Genomic DNA, 22816 nt, shown 5'->3' on the forward strand with positions numbered 1-22816 from the left:
CCATCCCCCATGCCCTGTGATCCCTCCTTAGTCTACTGTGTTCACTGCTATGGTTTTGGTATCCAGAATAGTGCCTGATGCATAGCAGTCAGTAGCTCTTAAATGGGAAAATGCCATCCATCTCCCATAAATCATAAAAGAATTACTGCCAGATGAATAGAGGACAGCTGGAAGCAGGTCATTAAGAGCCCATTGACAGCTGTCATTCATAACAAATCCACTTTTATTTTCTAGTTTTTAAGAAATCAATTTAAAAAATTCATTTGATGTTAGTATATAGGTATGGAATTGATTTTTTTTAAAATTGTTTGTTTACAGAGTGTGTACACATGTGCACATGAGCAGGGGAGGCAGAAAGAGACAGAGAGAAAGAATCCCAAGTAGGCTCCATGCTGACAGCATAGAGCCTCATGCGAGGCTTGATCTCAGGGACCATGAGATCACAACTGGAGCCAAAATCAAGAGCTGGACGCTTAACTGAGTGAGCCACTCAGGTGCTGTTGAAATTGATTTTTGTATACTGACTTTATATCAAACAACTCTGCTAAATTTACTTATTAATTCTATCAATTTATCCTTATTTTCTTTCAGATTTTCTAAGTATATATTACATTATTTGCACAATAAGACAGCTTACTTTTTCCCTTCCTAACCATCTTTTTAACACCTTCCTTTTCTTGTCTTCCTGTACTTGCTAGGACCTCCAACATAAACTGAGGCGGAACTGATAATTACTACCCTTTTGTTGTTCTATTTCTTGACCTGCTTGGTGGTTATACAGTTCTTCACTTTGTGACCAATCTTTTGTTTAATGTATTTCCACATGTACATTTCATAATTAAAAAGGTTAAAAAAGAAAAAGAAAGTAGCAGGAGATAAGAAATAGCCTGGCAAAATTCTCCAGTATGGAAGGGTAGGTTAGTTTCCTATTGCTGCAATATAATGTATTACTTGACACTTCTAAAGGTCAGAGAGCCTAACATCAAGGTGTTCACAGGGTGTGGTCAGTTTTGCCAGTCGACAGCATGTTGACAGTGTTTGTTCTGGAGGCTCTGTGGGAGAATATGCTTTCCTGCCTTTTCCAGCATCTAGATCCACTTGCATTCCTTGGCTCATGGTACCTCCCCCCATGCTCAAGGCCAATGGTATACTATCTCCAAATCCCTCTCTCTGAGACCTCGAGGTTCCACCATCGTATCTCCTTTTTCTGACTCTTAACAATCTTGCCTCTTTTATTTTTTTTATTTTTATTTATTTTTTTTATTTATTTCTAGGAGAGAGAGACAGCGTTAGCAGGGGAGGATCAGAGAAAGAGGGAGTCACAGACTCTGAAACAGGCTCCAGGCTCCGAGCTGGCAGTCAGCACAGAGCCCGACGCGGGGCCCAAACCCACGAACCACGAGATCATGACCTAAGTGAAAGTCGGACGCTTAACCGACTAAGCCACCCAGGCGCCCCATTCTCTTGCCTCTTTTAAAGGATCCTAATGATTACATTAATCAACCTGGGAAACCTAGGATCGTCTTCCCATTCCAAGATCCTTACTTAATCACATCTGCAAAGACATTGTTGTCTTGTACAGTAACATTTAACAGGTTTAAGGAATTAAGACGTGGACCATCTTTAAGGGGCCTTTATTCTATCTACCACAAAGTGTGAGGACATGGGGGCAGAGGCAGAGTACCACTTGGAAGCTTTGTCACCACTACAATCAGTACCACTCACAATCAGCAGTTCAGACAGGCCCAAGGTAAACTACCATACTAAACAGGAAGTGACCAGAGAATAGAATCTCTTCTTGACATGGTTGGCTACAGCTCCAGGGAGGAAGTCAGAAACTGCCGTATCATTTACGTGAAACAGAGAAACTAGCTCTGGTGTAGTAGCTCCACTGTATACAGAATAGAAAATGTAGAAAATAAATTCATTTGTTAAGATTGCATACCACCTGACCTCCTCCCCACTCTCTTCACCATGGTGACTTGGTAATACAAACTTCTATCAACTAGTGGTAGACTTGAGAAGGAGATTCTAAAGATTATTCGTAGACAAAGAAGGAATCCCATAAGAATCTACATAACCTATTTTGGGGCAAATGCCAGACCGAAAGAAACCTTTCTGTGTTCAAAGAAATATAAATGGCCAGAATCAGACTGCAGAAATCCAAGTTGGGGCCTATGAAAAGAGTCTACAACATAAAAAAGGGAGAGCATAGCACACAAAGAGACAGAGAAACAAAGCACAGTTTGTGGGAGGAAATTTCAAATGAAGAAAAAGACATTCTTACATCTGATTTTTAAAACCATGGGCACTGTGAAGTATGATAAAAGAAAAACGACAAAATAAAGGCAGATAAAAGGGACCTGGAGAAAAGGCAGGCAAAAATATAAACGTTATAGGATAAGACAGGGAAATAACGTAAGAGAACATACAATGCAAGAGCAGCCTTAAAAACCGAATTAGAAACAGTGAAACGTAGAATCAGCGTTATAAAATCCAAATCGTGGTGTCTGGGTGGCTCAGTTGGTTAAGTGTCCAACTTCGGCTCAGGTCATGACCTTGCGGTTTGTGGGTTCGAGCCCCATGTCAGACTCTGTGCTGACAGCTCAGAACCTGGAACCTGCTTCTACTTCTATGTCTCCCTCTCTTTCTGCCCCTCCCTGCTTGTGCTGTCTCTCTCTGTCTCAAAAATAAATACTAAAAAATTTTTTTTAAAAAATCCAAATCAATTACAGAAAGGATAAACTTGGGAAGCTCTTCAGAGATGCAGAGGAAAAGCAAAATGAGATTAAAATGATGACAGAAAAAGAGATGCAGAAGACAATGAAGAAAAGAATAGAATAAACAGAACATTAGCAAACAAGGACATAAACGAAAGCTTTCCTAATCCAAAGATGGAACCATATCTGCTTATTAAAAGGCTTGTTTTGGGGGCACCTGGGTGGCTCAGGTGGTTAAGCGTCCGACTCTTGATATCAGCTCAGGTCATGACCTCACGGTTGTGAGCCTAAGGCCCACCTGGGGCTCCCATGCTGAGCATGAAGCCTGCTTGGGATTCTTGCTCTCCCTCTCTTCCTGCCCCTCCCCCGCTTACACATGCTCTCTCTCTCTAAAAATAAAAAAATAAACTTAAAAAAATAAATAAAAAGGTAAATATGAAATTGTTAACAACAGTTATCTCTGGAGTCTAGTCTTTGACTTTAAATATTTTTGTTTCTTTTGCATAAATATGTGTATTACATAAATGTGATTTTTATAAAAGTCACCTTAATTTTTATTTTTTTATTTTTTATTTTTTTTTTTAAACTTTTTTTTTTTTAATGTTTTATTTATTTCTAGGAGAGAGAGAGCGTGAGCAGGGGAGGGTCAGAGAGAGAGGGAGTCACAGACTGAAACAGGCTCCGAGCTGGCAGTCAGCACAGAGCCCGACGCGGGGCTCGAACCCACGAACAGCGAGATCATGACCTAAGCGAAAGTCGGACGCTCAACCGACTAAGCCACCCAGGCGCCCCATAAGTCACCTTAATTTTTAAAAAGCATCCATGTCATCTTTGATGAAAATATTCCTCAGCGTTGCTTGCATTTGAATAACATATGAATTGGGGCACCTGGGTGGTTCAGTTGGATAGGTATCTAACTTCAGCTCCCGCATCAGGCTCTGTGCTGACAGCTCAGAGCCTTAAGTCTGCTTCAGATTCTGTGTCTCCCCCTCTCTCTCTGCCCTTCCCCTGCTCACATGCTGTCTCTCTGTCAAAAATAAATAAACATTTAAAAAAAAAAAGAATAACAGATGTATCAAAGAACATAGTAAAAATGGGAAAGGCATAGAGTAAAAGGACGGATGGTGAGCACTGGAAACACTTCATATAAAATTAATTCTCAATAATTATTACAAATTTAGAAACAAAATCCAATTGTGTGAAAAATAAAACACGTATTTGTAAGCAGTCCTACTTTCGACATCTTACATATGGGTCAATAGTTTTGGCTTTTTAAAAAATTCCTTATGTTGATACTTTGAAAATAGAGGATCAAGTATGCTTTTCAATAAATTAGTGACTTGTGGCACTTAAAATAAATATTTTCCAGACAACCAAATGACAAAAGGCAGTATTTCTCCCAAAACTATATATATGTATGTGTACACATGTATATACATGTGTATGCACACGCACACACACAAAGAGTATACAAAAAACATTAAAAAAGAACAAAGCATATACCGTACAGTCCCAATTTTATGAAAAGAAAAGAGTAAGTATAGACATATAAGCACAAGGGGGAAAAGACTGGAAGGATATAAACTAAACTATTAACACTGTTTAATTTTAGGTGGTAGTTTGCAGGTGATTTTTATTCTCTTGGGCTTTTCTATATTTTCCATTTAAAACATTTTGGGGTAATTATGTATACAACAAACATCACTCCAAAAATGTCGTTTAACAAATAAACAAGAAGACAAGAGCCAAAAGCTGGACAATTTAAGCCCCATCTTTGATCTCAACAATCTGTTTTATGAATGATGAAGTTTCCTAGGCTCCTACATCCAGAAAGAAAGCAAAGATGCCTGTAAGAACAAATGAGATGTGACACGAAACTTAAAACACTGATTTTATAATGTGACTTACAATAATTCATTCCCCAGTTGAGCCAGAGTGGCTCCAGTGGTAGCTTGTTGAAAAGTTCTTCGCTTAGTTCTTGGTCAGACAACAGGGGGAGGGAGACAAAGAGGACCACAAAGCTTAATCTACCTGGGGACGCTAGAGTCAGCACTGCTTACATCTATTTATGACATAAGTGCACCGGTACCATTAACTAACTAGAACTTAGGAAAGCTCTTTAGAGGCTAAGGAAAGACAGGGCCTGTTGCTAAATAGATCCTTGGTTAGTATTACCCAGAGCTATAAAGTCAGTCACATACATGTATTTTGAAGATGATAATTAAGCTTTTTTTACTTTAAGACACAATATGAACTCAACATCTTTCTCCTAAAACAGTTTCCTTTTTATCATTTCTCCAATCTGCATATAGGGTTATTGGGGTTTCAATAAGAAAATGCATGTGAACAGCTCAGCATGGTGCCTTAGTGCCTGCAAGAACTTAACTTCATTACTATTACAGTTTACTTACTTTTCCAATTACTTATGCACTGTAATGTGGCAGAAAGGACACATTTTGTTTTGCTTCCTTTCAGGATGGCTATTTTTTACTCCTTTTAACCACAAGTTATTACAGAAAATTTCATACATACACAAAAGTAGAATACTATAATGAACTCAATTGCATCCATTATTCAGATTTAATAATCAATATCTGGCCTCTTTTTTTTCATTTATACTTCTATCTACAAATCATTTATTTATTTATTTGTTTATTTGTTTATTTATTTAAGAGAGAGAAGGGGGGAGAGAGAGAGAGAAAGAATCTTAAGCAGGCTCTTTGATCAGCAAGGAGCCTGATACAAGGCTCGGTCCCATGATCCTAGGATCATGACCTGAGCTGTAATCAATAGTCAGACACTCAACCAAGTCACCCAGGTGCTCCTATCCACAAATTATTTTGAAGCAAATCCTAGACATCAAATCATTCATTAGAGCATGAGGGTTTCTTTTTGTTTTAATTTCTTTTCATTTTTCTTTTTTTTAAAGTTTACTTATTTATTTTGAGAGGGAGGGCCGTCAGTGTCAGTCAGAAGACACCATCAGTGTGGAGCCCAAACTCACAAACCATGAGATTATGACCTGAGTTGAAATCAAGAGTCAGATGCTTAACTTACTAAGCCACCCAGGCACCTCTTTAAATTAAATTTCTTTTTCTTGGAGCACTTGGGTGGCTCAGTCAGTTAGGCATCCGACTTTGGCTCAGGTCAAGATCTCACTGTTTGTGAGTTCGAGCCCTGCATCGGGATGGCAGCTCAGAGCTTGAGGCCTGCTTCAGATTCTGTGTCTCCCTCTCTCTCTGCTCTTCCATTGCTCACTCTGTGTCTCTCTGTCTCTCAAAAATAAATAAAATTAAAAAAATTTTTTTCTTAAGTAAGCCCCTATGCCCAACGTGGGATTCAAACTCATGACCTTGAGATCAAGAGTCTCATCCTCTACCAACTGAGCAGGCACCCTAGAACATGAGGTTTTAAAGCCTTACAGAAAAGGAAGGGCTCTAATCCTACACTACTTTACTAGCTCCATGACCTTGGGTAAATGTATTACATAGCCTTCTGAATTTAGATGCCTATCAGCCACACAAGTGATCTAAGATCACTTTCTTTGCCCACCATGGTTGGCTCTAGTTGGTTTCAATATCTGTGATGTTTCTCTCAAAATGTAACCACCTCTACTCTACTGCTTTTACCCTCATCTGTACTGTTTAGTGTACTGCTGGATAACCCCACTATTGGTCTTCTTACCTCTTGCTCATCCAGCACCCACGTTCTTTACCTTTTTTTAATGGCTGAATACTGAATATATCCTGCAAGATGTTCAATAAATCAAAAAAGATTAAGGGTGAAGAAAGCTTGGGAAACACTGTAAAGGCTATTCTCACAGTGTACACTATATCACAAGCTCCAATAAGTCTTGCGGTATTAGATTCTGTCCATTACTTTACCATAACTTAAATGATCATGAAACTCTTTTTCTTTTACCTAACAACTAAGAACCTATAAAACTAGAGTTTCATAGAACATGCTTAGGAAATACAATGATACTTTAATGCTAAATCAGCGCTCCTGAAGCAATGCCTTCACTGGAATGCTACCAGCTCAACAAAATTTCAAGAGTTCCTCCTTAATTACAAGGTTCAAATTAGCTCATGCTGCTTCCTCATGTCTTTGTACATGCCACAAACTGCCTCCCAAACTAGGATGTTTGCCTTACAAGTCTGGATCTCTCTTGTTGTATGTGCAAGATGGTGTAATACAGACATGCTCAGTAAGTGTCTGTTGACTGGGCATCAACACAGGACCAAACATGTGACCAATCTGGACCAGTAACAAAATGGCATATGTTGCTGCTACTGACAAGTCCTTGAGATGTTTTATGTTTCTTAGTATTGACCACAAGAAGCTGAGGAAAATCTCTTTTTAAAGTTTCTAAAGGGTCAAATTTCCTAAAGATTCTCTCTGACATCCATATACTAATATTCTAGGTCAGCCATGGAGATGACTCGTATGCATTTATCATCATTTTTCACTCTTCTCTTGAGCCTCAGTCAACTCTTTTAAAAAAATCAAAAGGGGTAATACCTATTTGGCAGGCTTGTTGTGAAAACTTCATGAAATACTGTATAGAAGTACCTAGTCCGGGGACCAATACATGCTAGATATCCAAGAATTATTATTTTTCACTGCAATGGAGAACACGGCAGAGTAAAAGGTAAAAAAAGAAAAGGAAGGGAATATCTTATATAAAGTAGCTAGGGAAGACCCCTCTAACAAGGTGACATTTAGAAGGGAGTGGAAGAACCACACAGCTCTCTCGGGACAGAGTGTTACAGGCTAAGAGGAAAGCAAGTGCAAAGACCCTTAGACATGAGGGCTTGGCTTGTGTGAGGAACAGCAAGGACGCCAACATGACTAGAGCATATCGGTCAGGAGGAGAGCAGTGGGAGCTGAGGTCAGAGTTAAGGGGGATGGAGTTGGTCTCAGATCATTGAAAGTGTTGCAGGATGTTGTTAAAGCGTTGGCTTTTACTCTCAGTGAGAGCAGCAGCCAACAGAACGTTTTAAACAAAGAAGTGACACGATCTTACTGATGTTTAAAAAAGATCTTTCCAGTTGTGGTGCTGAAAACAGACTGGGAAGCAGGAGGAAGGAAGAATGAGAAATCAGTCAGAAGGCATTGCAATGATTTGACCTAGATTGTGGTAGTAAGAAAGAGTTGTTTCTGCATTTATTCTGAAGGTAAAGAAGACATGAACTGCTGATGAATCAGATACGGAGGTGTGAGAAAAAAGACAGCAGTCCAAGAATTTTGACACAAGCTACCCCCAAATCAAAGCTGCCACTTACCAAGATGAGAAGAATAAAGACAGACCAGATTTACGGGAGGGTATGGATTTGGAGATGTTATGTTTGACATACCTATTTCACAGTCCTTGAGGTGGAGACTACCTTAGTTTCGAGCTGCCATGAGCTGCAGCTACCCTGGGGTAGCCTGTAAAGCCACCACTACAGGCTGAGGGCATGGACTGCTAGTTCTGTGGTCTTCTCTGACCAGATCATATACTTATTATATGCTGCATTATATCATATGCTGTATCATATACTGGGAGAGTTGATGAGAACCCAGGGGTTAGGATGGCTGCAGCTGATTAGCTGGCTCCTTGATCTGCACCAAAAGACAGCTAACCCAACAGCTGACTCCACAAAGTACCCTCCAGAGTCCAGCTCACCTTGTGATCCCAGAAGAACAGTACTAGGATCCTTGGGCACAAGCCACGCTTACCCAGTTTCTCTTCTAACTGATCATCTTCCACAAAATGTAAACACTGTGTTAGCTGTCCTCAGCCTCACATACTACAACTCCCCATCATTACCCCCTTCTGAAACTGGAAGAGCAGGATTTCACTCCAACTTTTCATTGGAAAAGCAGAAAATGGGTATTCTTCTTGGGAGAGAGAAGCTCCTACATTCCCAAGATCCCTATCAGTCACTCAACGCATCCAAAGTATGAGTTTTTGATCAGTCAATACATTTAACCAAAGGGAATCTATGCAAAAATTCTGCTATAAGGAACCACGTCACTGTTACAGTAGTGCAGAAATTGAGAATAGTCCCTTGGTTCAATAGAGCAAAGACTGGTTAAAGAAATCTTGGCATATCTAGGTGCCTGGGTGGCTCAGTTGGTTAAGCATCTGACTTCGGCTCAGGTCATGATCTCACGGTTCGTGGGTTCGAGCCCCGTATTGGGTTCTGTGCTGACAGCTCAGAACCTGGAGCCTGTTTCAGATTCTGTGTCTCCCTCTCTCTCTGCCTCTCCCCCACTCGTGCTCTGTCTCTGTCTCAAAAATAAAACAAAAAAAATTTAAAAAGGAATCTTGGCATATAAAGGAATACTAAGTGATCATCAAAAATGACTCATATAAGAATACATTTAAAATTATTAAGTGAAAAAAACAGATTACTGGGCTGCCTAGGTGGCTCAGCCAGTTAAGCATCTGACTTTGGCTCAAGTCATGATCTCACAGCTTGTGAGTTCCAGCCCTGCATCGAGCTCTGTGCTGACAGCTCAGAGCCTGGAGCTTGCTTCCGATTCTGTCTCCCCCTTACTCTGTCTCTCCCCCATTTGCACGCCATCTCTCTCTCTCTCTCAAAAATAAAAAAACATTAAAAAAAAAAGAAAAAATTAGATTACAAAGAGTATGTATAATGACCCCTAGTTCTGTACAAAAAAAGTATGTGTGTGTACACCAGAAGTTAAATATGATTATGATGAGCAAAAATAACAGTGATGTTACAACTGGGTAAAAGGACTGCAGATAAATTTTCCTTTCTTTTTATTTATTTATTTACTTGTCCACAATGAACATATATCCTTTCCTACTAAGCACATGTTTAAACATTTTAAATATTCAATATAGCAATAGTTTATATTCAATACAATATCTCTCATATTCTCAGTTTACGGCTGGGATTTAGTTTTTACTGTCTGACATTTTCTGAGAAAACACTTACCTATGTCTCTATACTTCATCTAGGTCAGAAGGCTTCCACCTAAGAAGCCACTTGAGGACTCCACCCCAAGGGCCTCTCCCCCAGGGCATGTGATGAGGTCAGACACAGGGTTCCCTGGCCCAGCACAGGAAACTGTGCTCCCAGGGCGTGCGGGTGCTACTCCCCCAGCCTGGCCACTGCTGCGTAGGGATGCGCGGCAGAGCCGACTGCCCTACTCTCCACACCTGGCCAAAGACCCAACTGTTAAGCTGAGACTAAGAGTTCCACAAGTCCCCACCAGGGCAACAGGCACAACGCTTTGTTTTCTATAAACAGACCAGAAAAAAGTTCAGGTTAAAACACAGTCTTTAGAGGAAGAAAAATAGAAACCAGGCAGCGGGGAATGCTTCATATTCCTAAAAGCTTTTTTTGTAAGTTAACACATGGTGTCTGCTTCTCTCTAGTCACCTATTTATCACTCTCCTCCTTAGAGAAGGGAAAAGGCCCTGGCTGTTTTCCTAGTGCAGAGTTTTGTGGCTGGGGGGAAGGAGGAGAGGGGGGAGGAAGGAGGGTGCTTTAAGCATGATGCAAACCATTTGGAGCCGAGTGAGAGCACTGCCAACACAAGCTGCACTATTTAAACAAGTGAGGAAATGATCATATATACAACATGCCAGCGAGCACACACACACACCAAAGGAAGTCGAGAGGGCTTTTTTTTCAGGACACAGAGCTGGATGTCAGCGGCTAAAAGGTCGATATTTTCCCTTAACACACTTCTCAATGACTTAATCATGTTCCGTTTGCACAGAAAACTTCCCAAGAATAAAAAAGTCTGGAGAATTAAGAGGAGGGGTGAATGGGGAGGGATGTTTGGCCTGGGGCTGACCTTATCCGAGGTTTTCTCCACGTAGCAGGGGTCCTGAGGGGCAGCCAGCAAGGGGACAAAGCCCGAGAGAAGCCGATCCTCTTCCAGGATAAGAAGGGTGAGGTCATCGTCCGGGTCCTTGTACAGTGGCACCTCAGACTGATTCACCGCAGTCAATATATTACAGAAATCAGCCAGCATCGACCACACATCCATAGCAACCCTGTGAGAAATAAGGTAAGAAAAGAAGAACAGCTCTAAAGAGGGACCAGTTAAAATATTTTAAGCACTTCTGAGAACGGAGGTACTGGTGGCAAATGCTGTCTATGGCTGGCATCTGCCAGGAAATCTTACCCAAAAAGCTAGGGTACAAAATTGCATCTATGGCAGCAATCTGGCGTGCAAGTGTCCATCTATGCCAAGTTGAAATTGATTAGGGGGAGTTTTTAAATCCTAACCAGAGAGGAAAAAGAATTTAGAGAATCAGTTGCCTAATGCAGGTCCTGTCACCTTTCCAGACAGTGTGCCTGAGACACTTACTCAAACACTCTAGACACCCAGGGCCTGAGGCAGCTCCCAGAATTCCCCCACTTCTGTCCAGCCAAGTATATGCCACAAGACAGTAACAGGAGCGCCAATCTCCCCTCCTCCCATACAGCCAGAGGGGCCAGTCACACCATGGAAAGAGTCATGTGGGTTTCCCCCCATAAGCTTTAGAAATCTCTTCCTCTAAATAAGCAGGAAAACAAACAAACAAACAAAAACACAAATAGGTGAATAGGGATTAAGAGTACACTTATCTTGATGAGAGCAGAGTAATGTATACAACTGTTGAATCACTATATTGTATACCTGAAACTAATATAACACTGTATCATAATTATACTGGAATTCAACACACACACACACACACACACACACACACACACACACACACACACCAACAAAAACCTCATTCCTGGCCCACCAACAGCATCCCAGGACAGTAAAGCTTCCCAAGAATCTCAGCAGATGAACCAGTATCAGTGCTGTCTTGGCCATCCCACACCCCCTCCACCTCTCCCTCATTTGTGGAAGGTTAGACACAGGATGACCAACCATTCTCGTCTGCCTGGGACTGTCCCAGTTTTCACACCCTGTGGATGCTAAGTTGTACTTCAAAAGGAGTGAGTTGCATAGGAGAATTACAAAGAGAAGCTTTACAATTAGGGTCAAGAGGTGGAGTGGCAAGAGGCAAGAAGCAAAGAGAGCTACGGAATGAGCTACATCCTGGAATCTTCCCAGAGGAGTTACTGCGCATGAGCCAAATCTGCTAGGGAGGGGCCTCAGCCTTAAGCAATTTGTTTCTCCTGTAGACTAGGAGCCTTTGGGAGATGGCAGAAAAGAGGGCATGCAAGGGACATGCCACTGAAGGTGATGCTGGGGGAGAAAGTGGAGTAGGGTGTGGGGACTCCCTGACTGACTCCAGGTGGAAGGAGCCTGCACTGGTTTATTTACTGTAATCACTGCACTAGGAAAAGGCAATGAAATGAAACATCTTGTTTTCAAGAGTGTCCTGGGAACCAGGCGGAACACAGCCCCATTAATCACACAACAGCACATAATCAACACACGTGTACTGCAGAAGTAACTTGCTTCACAGGCTTTGCCCAGGAAAAAGAACATGTTTGGGAAGAATCACAGGAGGGACAAGAGTTTTCTAAAGCCTTCTCTCTGCACAGACACCGACAACCAGACTCATTCACAAAGCTCCATCTTTTGGCTCAGCTGAGTTTGGCTGTCAGAAATGTTTAAATATGGAAAAAAATAAACAGTTGCAACACGTTTCTGTGCAGAGATCTGCCTGAGCCCCTTTGTGATGTAATGGGAAACGCGGCATTGAGGCTACCAGCTGTAGAATAAACAGAACTTGGAGGGTTAAAAGGAACTGAACTCTCCACGACCCCATCTGCAGAGAAGAAAATAATAAGAGGAATGATGCACTGCCCCACAGCTCTGATAGTTTATCCTCCAGTCCCGGCTGCAGAGACAAGCACCGGATGTGATAGGGCTGCTCAGGGCCGCCTCCGAGGTTAGCGCTGCCCATGGGAGACGCACAGGGAGGCTCTTCCAGCTCCCCACTTCCTCCCCCAGTGCCCTGCTGGCCACTTGAGCCCACTGCCTGAGTCCAATCCCACAGCGCTCGTGAGCTCTGGCCAACAGGCACTGCTCGGCTGCAGAGCAGCAATTTGGAAAATAAACAGGAAAGACGACAGTGAGAAGGAAGAAGGTGAAAAGTCTCCCAGCTGAATTCTTGGCTTGGGGGCCTTGGTTGGTGCTGTGCAGGTCAAGGACCTGACTGCTTCAGGACGTAGTTGAGGGTGGGGAGGTGTGGGCAGCAGCATCCCCAGTTGGGGAGAGGCAGCAGAAAATTACCCACGGCTGCCACAGTGGGAGGCCCCACATCCCTCTCTCATCCTCCCACCCCTACCATCTTGGATCCAAGACGAAGAAATATGTGGTACCATGTGGTTCTCATTACCATGCTCCCCTGTCCCCTAAGGCTCAGATAAACCAAAACTGACTCCTCCCAGAGACTGCTGGCCATCACTAGGGACCCCTGCCCACAGCTGCCTTTTGCCCATTACCACCCACCTTGTGCCAAGACCTTAAGGCTCACTGCAAAAACAAAGTAGAGGAGAGTTCCTACCCCAGTGCGGGTTTGTAAGATAGCAGCTGGTGCCAAAAGACATAGGAAGTGTCCTGAGTTCCCAACTCAGAATGAAAAAGGGGCCCAAGGGCCATGCTAGACTAAGCAGAACCAAGGGAATACACAAAATGCTTCAATGAAAGGTCATTTCTGTCCCAATCCTTTCAGACTGGTCTTGTGTTTGGACTCTGATTCTGAGTAGCTGCTTTCTTCTGGTATCTCAGCGGGATTGCCCGAGATCACTTCACATTTCATCACCGGTTATCTCCTCTCTTACTGTCATACATGGACATAAACACACTGACCAGGCACACATGCAGCGTATGGTGACTCTCCACAGAGGGAGGGGAAGGGGAGTAGCAGGAAACTAGTTCTAAAAGAAAGAAGTACTTAGAAAAACTAGGTGAGATGCCTGAACTCAAAAGCTAAGGCATCTGCAGAAGGATGAGGTAATTCCTGGAACCTGGGCATCGTCACTTCAGCTTACCCTCAACTAGGCCTCCAGGCTGAGAGGTCAATTCTGTGGGTGAACATAGGGTTTCCTGTCCCAACAGAAGGGGAAAAGCTTAGCGATTTCCTGCTCTAGCTCCTTGTCCCCAATTAGGAGTGCCTCTCAGCCTTCACCCCTTGGGTTCTAAGGGTTCGAGGTTCACCTTGGGCCAAGGAGCCCAAAGTCAAACTCTGGTGGCTAAGAGGGGCTTTTCCCTAATCTTCTAGAAACACTGGGGAAATGACTCTCCAAAAGGTTTTTCAGACAATCTCAAATAACCTTTGGCTCTAAATAGACCCTCTAGAATGCTATGAGCCTGGGCAAGTGGCTCTGGCTCGTTCTTGTCCCAACTCATACTTTGGGGAAGCTCCCAGAGCCCACAAAATCCCACGAAAGTTAGGATGTGTCTTTACCAAGCAGACACAAAGCAGTCAGAGAATATGAAACTGTGTCCAACGAGTCCATTTATGGCTCTCAGAATGGTGACAAGGGAACCTCTCAAGCAGCTGTAAAATGATTAGTGAGCAAGGATCAGCAGTTGCTGGGTGACCCACTGGCCCCACCCCACAGAAACACCACACACCAGGAAAGCAGACCCCTGGCTGGAGTCTGAACACCAGATCCTAGGTTGGGACAGACCAGCAGTGGCTAGTTAGAGGTATGTACTCAGGACCAAGGCTCACTCACTTCCCTACAGACATGCATTTACTTACTCCACCAGGAAAGGAAAAAAATAAGAGTTAATTTACTTTTTATTGCCTCAGAATTCCAAAGTTTAATGTAGCTGTCAGTTTGAGTGCAGTGCAGCTGCTGGCCGATACAATGCAGCCCAGGCCAGCCCAGGTGACTGGGGAAACACATTTCACAGAAATGAACCAACACACACTCATGGCTGGTTGTTTGGGGGATACTGACTTGGGGAATCAGATTAACCCTTCAGGCTGGAGTTGTTTCTGCATACAGCCCTAGGAAAGCAGCTTCAGTCCAAAGAACTGAGAAGCCTTGGTGTCAGACAGACTAATAGGTTTCTGTGTTCCTGTGCTTTTGGAGTTTTCTCACACAAGGTGTTATTCAACACCAGAAAGGTTAAGGTGTGTGATAGGTGAGCAAGTTATACCACAATGTATCTCCCTCCTAGAACTCAGAAAGAAAGGCAGATCTGCCAGCTTTATAGGGAGGAGGTCAGGTAAGAACTTTTTTGCAAGTTCCATCCGGGGCGGGGCCAAGGGAGGGAGACAGTTTGGAGAGTGGAGTGCTAAGGTCCAACCAGGGCTCAGGCCATCCTTCTGGCAAGTCTAAGGAGGACGGAGCCCTCACACACCCCTTCATATTTTTACTGGGGAAACAGGCTGACTGGTGATTAATATCAAGTACAATGACCCCATGTTACAAGTCTGTAGGGGCCTGTGGAGGTGGCCATTTCCTGTGTAATACCAGCTTGTTTAAACACTAACATTCAAACTCCACAGCTGCAGAACAAACCCGGAAAGAGTTGAGTGAGAAGAAGCCCTGCATTGTGTTTCAGAGCTATGGAAGATCAGAGTTGTAGTACAGATGGGAAACAAGTTGGGTCTTTTGGTTTCTGGGATGAAGAGCTCTTGGAAATGTAGCCAAGGTGGCACAGAAACGAGACACAAGAAAGCTGAAAAAGACAAAGCCCATGGACTACAGAGACAAAAGGCCACAACAGGAGAAATGCTCTTAAGATATGCCACATGCACCTTTAAAAACTTGTTTGCCTATGGATCATTATATTCCAGCCCACAACTCTCCACATGGGGTTCAATGGCCAACATGAGACCATTGTAGCCCCAAGGACTTCCCACCCGACTGGAGAAAACTGCAGGCGGTTAGCAGCTAATAGCAGAAATGGACCTGAATGAATCCAACAGGATTGGCAGAGTCAAAAGAATAGAACCTGGGCTTAAATAGCATTGGAAGCCCCTAAAAGTGGAGATGTCATGCCAATTCTGTTTTCAGTGGGCTGAGGATCTGGTCTGGTATCAATGCTAAGTAGCTCAAAAGGCTCAGGGATGAGGTGGAGGTGAGGGTGGTGGGAATCTTTGCAGCTCTCTGAGATTAGGAACTACAGTGTATTTTCCAGATGCCACCACGATATGAAGAGGAGACAAGGTGTCAGAGATCACTGTTTTAGAAGTTAAGACATGGGCAGCAGGATATCATCCTCCAAGAATAACAGCTGTTTATTAGGTGACCACTAAAGAGAAGACTCAGTAAAAGATAATCCCTTCTGCCTTTCTAGTTTATACAAACAAGTCAACTTGGGCCCCTGGGAGAGTGTCCAACTTAAACGAATTTTGCCCAACAGGGCAAATTTAATTCTGAAGTCCAGTCACCATGCACTACTCCATGAAGAATATAAACTTCTTCATGTTCTAAGCAGTGCAGCTGGAGCCCTATGGCCAACGACAGGTCACAGTAACCTCATTCCAGGCTTTCTCAAGCACCTCTACTGTGCCTCCCTCAACCTCTATCTAGGTCAGTGCCTTATTTGATTGCAGTTTTCCCAAGCTACGTTCAACATGTATAGCCTCTGTTGTATCACTATGGTGTGTTAAACCCATCAGCACTGTGTGTTTGGGAAAGAGCAGCCCCTGAGGGACCTCAACATCTCCACGGCATGAGTGGAGCCCTCAGTGGCCTCCCTGGTGCGGATTCTCACGGTTCCTGCCTAAGTTTTTAGCTGTAACCACTCCAACACGTCTTCTTAGTTTAGCACACACTGGACCCAAATAACCTCAGCCCCGAGCTGGAAAGTACTCTCCCTGGGGTCAGTTGCTGTACCCTGTTGGGGTCAGACTGGAGCCTTAGGCCAACACCCCTTCCTCTCACAAGTCCTGTGAGAAGAGTTGGGAGGGGACAGAGGCTCCTGTCGTGGGAGAGATCACGTGTGCCTCACACTCAGCACTTGGAGGAAGAGGAACCCCCTGGTGCCAGGCTGTAGTGCTGACGCCCCAATCCGGAGCCAAGGAGACTGGGTGGGGAGCCAGGGTAGCAAAGGGGCTTCCCACAGTCACCACCACTTCCTTCAGGGAAGTGCTGATGGACTATTACTTAGTGACCTCCTAAAATGCCCTTTTGGGAAGACGTATTAAGCGTCCTTGAAGGGGTGCCGATTAGACTTGGGATTAGTTCTTATTTCAGACCTGCCCTGTCAGGGTGAGTGAACTAGCTGTTTTTTAACTCAAGAATTTCTATCTCATCTACAGGGTCAACACACGTAGGCTCCCTGAGGAAATGAGCTTACTGCATACTCCGTACACATCCCTACATCTCCCTATGTGACAGGACTCACAGGGCTCCCTACAAGCCTTTTCCAGCATGCTCTGTAGACTATACAAGACAAGCCATGGAAAGTAGCAAGTCCAGGAATTTCTGGAGGTTTTTTTTTCTTTTTTTAACAGTACTCCAATCCAACAGTGTGATAAATGCATTGGAGCTACAATTAGGAAGATATATAGCATCAGAATGCGAAGGTCTGGGCAGCCTGGTGAAACGCGGGCTCTCCAGAGCCCCAGCTATGTTTCCCATTATGTAACCCTGGTCATGGGCAGACAGCCAGACTCCAAATGAAAAAGAGACTCTGGCTTGGCACTGGTTCTATTTTCCTATCCTCATTCGGGGTCAGCGCAGTGTCATACAGCTGCAGAGAAAGCTCTGGGGATTAAACCTGGGAAAGCCTCCAAGACCAGGACCTGGGTTCAAGTACCAGCTGAAAGCAATAAACCAACTGCCACAGCTGGGCTAGGTTTGGATGTTCTCAAAGTCCCCTGACTCTTTCACTTACTGAGAACTAGAGATCAAGATGAGGGAAGATTTGGCTTCAGCAGAGACTATGAAATGAGGTAGGCTGTCCCGCTGCCCTAGCTTGCCAAAGGTCTTGGGGTGTGAGGGGTCACTATGCTTAGGCTCGTGAAAGCCTGTTGCTCTGCTCCTCTCCATCACCTGACAGTCATGGCTTACTTCGTGCTCACGTGGTAAAGTGGGGAGCAGCTACCCCCCACCCCTGCTAATGAGAGGCCTAGTGCAGAAACCACGTTCCCCACTCCTCCCCCACACCCCACAAGTAGATGGTCCCTTCAAACACTGTGGTCTGTTCTAAATAGACCAAACCACACTACACTGTCTTTTACAGCAACGCAAGGCAACTTTCCACACTCTGCTACAATCCTCTACACCAAAATCTCTTGGGATATAAAGCATTCTATCACAACTCCTAACAGGTACAAATGGGAAGTCAACCTACCCACATGCTGACTCCAACACACATACCTACTAGTACCACTGTGTGAGAAGACACAAGTGGCCCTGAAATCTTGCCCTTATCACTCTGCAGTGTCGTCACCATCCTATGTGTTCCATATGTGCTAGGAGGCTACTGCCAAGGGAAAGTAGATTTGAGTGGAAAGAAGAGGAAAATGGGCAAAGGAGACTAATGATGAGCTTTGGAATTCCCCTAAGAAAGCTTTGGTATGATTCTCGATTCTCTAACCGTACAAGGAAGAAAGGTAAGGGAAAGACAGACAGGGAGGGAACAAAGGGAGCTAGATTAATTAAGGGTTCAAGTAGGTTAGGGAGACAATCTGGGAATGAGGGTTTCTGGAGGAGAGGTAAATTGAAACACAGGCTATCTGATCACCTTATGTTAGGATCAAGGATGGATCTGTCTTTGCAGAGAACAAATGCAGGCAAAAACCAAAGAAAACATGCAAAGGAGAGGTGTCAGGTAGAAACCATTTCCTTCCTAGTCTCTTGAGAGCATTCCCAAAATCTCCAAAATGAAGATCAGCACACAGACCTTAAGAGTGTCACGGGGACTACTGTTCTGACATCTGCAGAACTATCTGGAGTGTGTTATTCCCTATGGCCTTAAAAGAAAAGGCTCCAGAGTATGAAAGATCAGTGAACATAAGAGAACCACCATACCGTGCCAATCTCTCCACCACAGTACTTACTCAGTGAGCGTTAGGCAGCTATAAGAGAAACCGGAAAGGAGGGAAGTAAATTCTCATTCCACTTTTCCAGCACCTGACAGCTATGAGGTGGGACTACCTTCGGCGGTGGGCAGGCCAGGTTTGCTCTGTCCAACAGAGGCCCCAGTCCTCAAACCACCATGCCTTGTGGCCAGGCCCCAAGACAGCAGAGCTCCTCCTTTACACTTATACTTGCATTCCAGAGACAACCAGCTACTAATCCTGATGGCAGAGAGAGTGCAGAGGGGACTCTGTTCTCTTACCACACTGGCTGCTCCAGCCTAGACTGGTGGTGCCCATTGCTACAGGAACTTATTTACTAGGCAATCAGATTCAATATATTATTTGGTCAAATTTGCCCCCCCTGTGAAGAACGGTCTGAAAAGAAAAAGCAAATCTGTTCAAGTGTCCCAACCGCCTCTGCCTCTCCGTGGCCTTGGAGGTGAAGCCTAGCTAGGGACGGCTGTAGCTTGGACCACGTGCCCAGCTGCAGATTGAGCCCTTGCCCAAAGATGGGCAGCAGCTTGCATATGCCGGCAACGGGCCATTTGCTACAGCATCCAAAGAGAAAACATACTCAGCACCTCAAGCAAATGAGGCCCAGCACTTCCTGCGTGAGCTTTCTATTTCCTCAGCTAAACAAAAGCCAAAGGGAATGGGAGAGGGAGGAGGGATAAAGGGAGACAGGTCACAGAAGAGCATTAACAGGACAGATGGCCGGGATATGGATAAACAGGGGCTGGGTGGACCATATCTAAGGGACCTGTGGTTGCGAGGTGAGGTGACCCAGGGAAGGTGCAAGCTCCAGGGACAGATGGTCTGCTTCCCCATCTCCCAAGAGGAAGGGAGGAACACTCTGTGACCCCTGTACATGCTCAGAAGCAGTGGCTTCAGACACTTGGAGAGCTGAGCCCTTCCTTGTCAGTTTCTTTCCAAAACTGCAAAGTGCCTAGTCGGCATTATAGATTAATGGCCTGAAAAGTCTGAAGCTGTATATGTTAACTCTTTAGGGAACACTGCTGAGAAACAGCTGCTTCTGGCCAGCAGATCAGTCCATTCCTTTGTGTGGTCCCAGGTGCCCAACTCAGGGCTCAACCCTGGCTCAGTAGGCCTCCGCCTGGGGTGCATTCTGGGAATGTAGGAAGGTTCACAGGAGAATGCAGAGAACTATCCGATGCTGTGTGCATCACCCACAGTTCCAGAGCTGGAGCTGGAAGGGAACTGGGGAGAGAGGGCCTGATAGTTCAGGGGTGCTTTCTGGCATGAGGAACAGGGAAGAAATTTGAGGAAGAAAAGGGGAGAAAGAGACAGACAGTCCACATAGAAAGGTCAATAACTACTGGCCAGAAACCTCTGCTGCAGCCTTCCCTCTGTGGGTCACCCATGAGCCTAGGGGACTGATGTGGGCAGCCCCAGCCCAGAGAAGCACCACTCCCCACTCCCAGCAGTGCCATCGGCAGTGGCCTCGATCTCCATACTCTAGCCTCCAGTATGCACCCCTCCCAGAGAAGGGCAGTGGAGAAGAACGATGGCGTGCTGGCTAAGGATGTGCGCTCCCAAACACACACCCTCTCCCAGCGCCTTACCCGGGGCTGAGTATGCTGCACCTGCTAGAGACCACAAGACAGAGCACAAGGCAGGGGGGCGAGAGAAAGAGAGAGGAAAAGGAGAGATAGGCAGAGGTAGAGACAGGAAGAGAGGAACAGAAAGGGGGTGGGAGAGAGATGGACAATTAACAGAGCTGACCAGAAATGGGCACCAAAATGCACACACACCAAGAAACTACTGTGCAAATGTGAACGCACAAAGTGACGCTAACACAAGAAAACAATGGGAACATAGATACAGACCAAGAGCCGGCAAACTTTCTACAAAGGGCTAGAGTAAACATTTTAGGCTTTGCAGACCGTAATGCCTCTGCTGTAAGTCCCAGCTCTGCTGTTGCAGTGTGAAAGCGCCCATCAACAAAGTATACACAAACAAGCATGGCTGCGTTCCAGTGCAACTTCATGGACACGGAGATTTGACTTTCCTAATAATTTTCACAAGTCATGAAATAGTATTCTTTTTTTTTTTTCCCCCCAGCCATTTAAAAATGTAAACCAGGGGCGCCTGGGTGGCTTAGTCGGTTAAGCGTCCGACTTTCGCTTAGGTCATGATCTCGCGGTTCGTGGGTTCGAGCCCCGAGTCGGGCTCTGTGCTGACTGCCAGCTCAGAGCCTGGAGCCTGTTTCAGTCTGTGACTCCCTCTCTCTCTGACCCTCCCCTGCTCACGCTGTCTCTCTCCTAGAAATAAATAAAAACATTAAAAAAAAAATGTAAACCATTCTTAGCTCATGGGCCATAGTTTGCTGACCCCTGATACAGACGCACACAAACACCAGAGGCAGATAAACAGAGGCAAGCAGGCAGGAACAAGCCAAGACAAGCAGAGACAGGCAGGCAACAGGTGAAGCAGGCAGGGAGACACAGGCGAGGCAGGTAGATACAGGCAGACCCACATACACAGAAATTTGCATTCTGACAAACAGATGCAGACCAACACCCAGAGACACAGTCATGGACAAGCACAGACACAGACACACACAGTCTTGAACACAGATATTCAGGAACATATACACACACTCCCATGGCACACAGTCACACACACAGAGACATGGACAGGACTACAGCACACATGAACTGACATGGACCTAGAATCAGAGAGAGACACAGACAGACATGGAGATGGAGAGGGACACACACTGAAACAGACCCTTCATGGAGACACATGAGCCCTGCAAAGAGACCCCTACACCCAAGAATAGACAGACACACAGACACAGATACAGACACAGCACATAGCAACATACGGACACATATACATGGACAGACATGGACAGGTACACCAAAGACCCTTAGACAGACCCCTAGACAGACACACACAGACCCCCCCCAGAGACACACACACAGACAACCAGAGCCAAAGAGGCACACACAGAGACAGAACCCACACACAGATATGGACGTAAGAAATAGCCATGCATGGTTACACAACTATGTAAATATGATATACCACTGAACTGTATACTTAAAAATGGTTAAGATGACAAATTTTGTTACATACATGTTTTACCACAATTTTTAAAAAGAAGGAAAGAAGTCACACAAACAAACAGATCTACACAAACACACCCCAGGTAGACACACACACTCCCTAGACTAACACACCTCACACCGACAAATGTTCTGACAGACAGCACACTGACACCCAGAGACAAGGAGATGGGAAATGATGTGAACGAAAGACGGAAGTGTGTGCAGTCACCCTCCTCTTACATCACAACATGTAAGAGGAAGGCGCAGGCAGCAGCATGAGGAAGATGGCCCAAGCAGCAGCAGGACGCAGCCTGAGGGACACGTGGAGACAACACTAGAAGGGAGAGTAAGAGACAAGGCCTCTCCTCACACCACTGACACATGACCAGACTCGAGAGGCTGCTACAGAGACGGGGGGCATGAACAAGATGAAGTGAGAGTGCGAGAGCAAGAGCAAGGACAGCGAACAAAACAGCAAGCTTCACAGTGAGAGAGGAGGACAGACTGAGAGGAAGAGGAACGGACTGGAGAACAAGAGACAACAGCCTAAAGCGTCAGGGAACAAGGATGGTGTTCAAGGAAGGGGAAAAGCACAGCTCAAATGAGGAGGGACGAGAGAACAAGCAGGCGGTGGATGGGGGGATGACACACGGAGACCGGGAGGGGAGCCGTGAGGGCACAGGCGGGCCAGGTCAGCAGTGCCGAAGGAACGGACAGGCCGACTCACTGTGAAGGCAGGTCCAGGGACGTGGGTGGAGGGTTCCAGGTATCTGGGTAGCCGAGCATCCAGTCTGACCAGACTTTCACACTGGGGAGCAGTTCCTTCAGGTCCGGGACGAAGGAAGACACCTTGATGTCATCTTGGTCATCCTCGTCCTCAGGAGAGGACAGCTGAGCTGCAGAGGCAAAGGGTGAGAACTGGGCCTAGGTCTGCTGTGGCCCACGAGCGAGGCCTGGGGCGCTGGGACGGCAGCAAGCTCTTAGGGAAGGGAGACCAAGTCCACAGGAAAGCTGGGCCCAGAAGCGGAGGACAAGTGCCAGCACCTAAG

At 45.2% G+C, this 22816-nt stretch overlaps 1 protein-coding gene across 1 annotated transcript in view; it reads right to left on the reverse strand.

Annotated features, from left to right (window-relative positions):
* Positions 1–22816, reverse strand: part of SMG6 (SMG6 nonsense mediated mRNA decay factor) — a 229888-nt gene that overhangs the window by 99879 nt on the left and 107193 nt on the right. Inside the window, exons 12-13 of the mRNA XM_039252642.1 lie at positions 22495–22663; positions 10539–10740 (exon numbers count right to left, since the gene is read on the reverse strand). Of these exons, the coding sequence (XP_039108573.1) occupies positions 10539–10740; positions 22495–22663 (371 nt within the window). The remainder of the gene's footprint in view (positions 1–10538; positions 10741–22494; positions 22664–22816) is intronic.

Source organism: Hyaena hyaena, unplaced genomic scaffold (assembly GCF_003009895.1).
Source record: "Hyaena hyaena isolate Hyena2069 unplaced genomic scaffold, ASM300989v1 scaffold_10, whole genome shotgun sequence".
NCBI classification, from domain to species: domain Eukaryota; kingdom Metazoa; phylum Chordata; class Mammalia; order Carnivora; family Hyaenidae; genus Hyaena; species Hyaena hyaena.